The 3,432-nt window shown below is 44.7% G+C and overlaps 1 protein-coding gene across 1 annotated transcript in view; it reads right to left on the bottom strand.

The window, feature by feature from the left end:
- Window positions 1–3,432, bottom strand: part of MASP2 (mannan-binding lectin serine peptidase 2) — a 21,925-nt gene that overhangs the window by 3,337 nt on the left and 15,156 nt on the right. Inside the window, exons 9-10 of the mRNA XM_011996608.1 lie at window positions 1,363–1,497; window positions 792–866 (exon numbers count right to left, since the gene is read on the bottom strand). Coding sequence (XP_011851998.1) covers window positions 792–866; window positions 1,363–1,497 — 210 coding nt within the window. The remainder of the gene's footprint in view (window positions 1–791; window positions 867–1,362; window positions 1,498–3,432) is intronic.

Raw genomic sequence — 3,432 nt, 5'->3', positions numbered from 1 at the left:
AAAAAAAAAAAAAATCATTCTACTCAACTATTATCTTTGGAGCCAATTCTGGTTTAAAAAAATTTAAAAAGCGCTATTAAAAGGCAGATTGCATTGATGTTTAAAAACTAGATGTTGAAAACAATTGCTTCGGGAAATTATTAGCTTTGGGTTTTAATAGCATTTTAACATAGAATAGTAACTCAACAGAAGAACTCATATTTATAAATGTATAAATTGTTCAAGATAATTTTAAAAATTTTTTTTTTTTTTTTTTTTTGATATGGAATATCACTACTGTTGCCCAGACTGGAGTATAATGGTGCGATCTCAGCTCATTGCAACCTCTACCTCCCGGGTTCAAGCGATTCTCCTGCTTCAGCCTCTCAAGTAGCTGGGATTACAGGCATGTACCACTACGCCCGGCTAATTTTGTATTTTTAGTAGAGACGGGATTTCTCCATGCTGGTCAGCGTGGTCTCAAACTCCCAGCCTCAGGTGACCCACCTGCCTCGGCCTCCCAAAGTGCTGGGATTACAGGCATGAGCCACACCTGGCCTAAAAATCATTTAGTTTTTTATGCTTGCCTAGTTATAAGGTCAAAAATAAATGACTGATGCAGTCAGCACCTAACAACCTCTCTATATGGAAAGGGGGTAATGAGAACATACTATTTGGAAATAATAACTTAGCCTAAGAGCCAAGTGCTGAAGTTACATTTCTGCCTACCACAGCTAAAGCTCTCCTTACTGCCTCCTACCCAGTTCTACTTTCCATCAATTACCAATCTCTTGTATAAATGTGTCCATTACCAGGCTCACAGACTGGCGGTGATCTTTCTCCTTTGGAGCTCGTCCAGAATCCATCAGCCTCACACACATATTTACCTGCAAATCATTGGAAAAGCAAAAATGTTTAACTGCATGTATAAGATGGTTGTCATTTGCTTGAATACCCCCTTGAAAAATGTCGATTCTTGAGCATCCGTGGGAAATAGAGGTGTCTGAAGAACCATTTTACATGATTTCATAAATAGGAGGTCTCTGCATTACCATGTTTGCTTGCAAAGTGGAAACCTTTTAGATGTGTAACTTGAATATGTATCAAGATCTCAAGTGCTTAATGATAAGGTTTTGACTTGTTAAATTAAACCATTTGGAATATATTGTGTGTTTGTAGTAGTCATTTACTAGATCCGTTTTCAGATTTTTGCAAATTGACATTAAAGTCACTTTAGCTATAATATTTCACTTAGCGGATGGGAGAAGTGACTTTTAATCTTTTGTTAGCCTTAGCCAAAAATGTTGGTTAAAGTTTATTTTCAGACCATGGGGGCTTAAGTTCCAAGTATTGCCCACCCCCAACTTTGAACAATATGCATACCATCATTCACTTTCATTGTGTAGAAGGTCTCTTCACAGCTGTACTGAATCACAGCTTTGTAGGTGGTCACTTCAGGACCTGTGATGTACTCCACTCGGCCACTGGGTAGATCATCAGGAGGGCCACAGTCAACAACTAAGAAAGAAGCATGGGAGGGAGGAATGCATTGATCATTTCAATGCTAACTTTCCAAAGGTCTGGAGAAGCACCTTTGGGAGACTGAGGCAGGCAAATCCCTTGAGCCCAGGAGTTTGAGACCAGCCTGGGCAACACGGCAAGACCCCCTCTCTACAAGAGATTAAAAAGTCGAGCATGGTGGCACGTGCCTTTTGTCCCAATTATTGGGAGGCTGAGGGGGAAGGCAACTAAATGGCTGAACTGAGGGGGAGTGGTCCATGCGGAGGAAGAGGTGTGCTACCTTTCCTGGAGAAAGGGAATTTGAAACCACCGGAGCTCCTTAGCACCCTCACGTCAATATAAGAAAGGTCTGCAGCAGAATAGCACGCGACACGGTACAGGCTGGTTGGATGTAAAAGCTTGCAATTCACAAGGCAATAAGGGTAGAAAAGGACACGACAGTAAGATTGGAGGACCCAGGCTTGGTGGTTCAAACCTGTAATCAGCATTTTGGGAGGCCAAGGTGGGAAGGTCACTTGAGACCAGGAGTTCAAGACCAGCCTGGGCAACAGCAAAACCCTGTCTACAAAAGGTAAATTGGCTGGGCTTGGTGGTATGGTCTCAGCTATTCTGGAGGCTGAAGCAGAAGGATCGCTTGAGCCTGGGAGGATGAGGTTGTAGTGAGCTATGATCATACCACTGCACTACAGCCTGGGTGATAGAGACCTTGTCTCCAAAACAAGAAATTCAGCTTATTCTTCTGATCCTTTTAATAAGTTGAAGTATTGAGAAAGACTTGGAAGTCTTTCTAAAGCTCACTGGGCATGGTGGCTCACACCTGTAATCCCAGCACTTAGGCCAGGGCAGCCTGGGCAACATAGTGAGACCCCATCTCTAGCAAAAATTTAAAAGGAGCTGGGTATGTGGCACGTGCCTGTAGTCCGAGCTACTCAGGAGGCTGAGACAGGAGGATCACTTGAGCCCAGGAGTTTGAGGGTGTGTCATATGAGCTATGATTAAGCCACTGCACTCCAGCCTGGGCGACAGGGCAAGACCCTGTCTCCAAGAAAAAAATACATGATTTTTAGTTCACAAAATGGTAATGTACATCATTATCCCAGTTTGGGGTGTGTGTATTACCACATAAAATTACCCCCCTTTCTACATACAGTAGTATATACTTGCTCACATGTGTGAATTGTGTGTAATTGGAGGGACACACGCCAAAAGAGTAACGATTAGGCCGGGCCTGGTGGCTCACACCTGTAATCTCAGCACTTTGGGAGGCCAAGGTGGGTGGATCACTTGAGATTACGAGTGCGAGACAAGCCTGGGCAACATGGTGAAACTCCGCCTCTATTAAAATTAAAAAATTACGGGTTGTGGTGGCGGGCACCTCTAATCCCAGCTACTGGGGAAACTGAAGCAGGAGAATCGCTTGAACCCCGGAGGAGGTGGTTTCAGTGAGCCGAGACTGTGCCACTGCACTCCAGCCTGGGCGACAGAATGAGACCCTGTTTAAAAAAAAAAAAAAACTGGCTGGTCACGGTGGCTCACGCCTGTAATCCCAACACTTTGGGAGGCTGAAGCGGGTGGATCACTTGAAGTCAGCAGTTCAAGACCAGCCTGGCCAACGTGGTGAAACCTCGTCTCTACTAAGAATACAAAAATTAGCTGGGCTTGGTGACAGGCGCCTGTAATCCCAGCTACTCAGGAGGCTGAGGCAGAAGAATTGCTTGAACCCAGCAGGAGGAGCTTGCAGTGAGTCTAGATGGCACCACTCCACTCCAGCCTGGGCAACAGAACGAGACTCCGTCTCAAAAAATAAAAAATAAATAAACATAAACAAAGTAATGATTAGGCCGGGCGCGGTGGCTCAAGCCTGTAATCCCAGCACTTTGGGAGGCCAAGACGGGCGGATCACGAGGTCAGGAGATCGAGACCATCCTGGCT

Source organism: Mandrillus leucophaeus, unplaced genomic scaffold (assembly GCF_000951045.1).
Source record: "Mandrillus leucophaeus isolate KB7577 unplaced genomic scaffold, Mleu.le_1.0 Scaffold52, whole genome shotgun sequence".
Taxonomy (NCBI): Eukaryota; Metazoa; Chordata; class Mammalia; order Primates; family Cercopithecidae; genus Mandrillus; species Mandrillus leucophaeus.
This window is presented reverse-complemented; position numbering and strand designations above follow the sequence as displayed.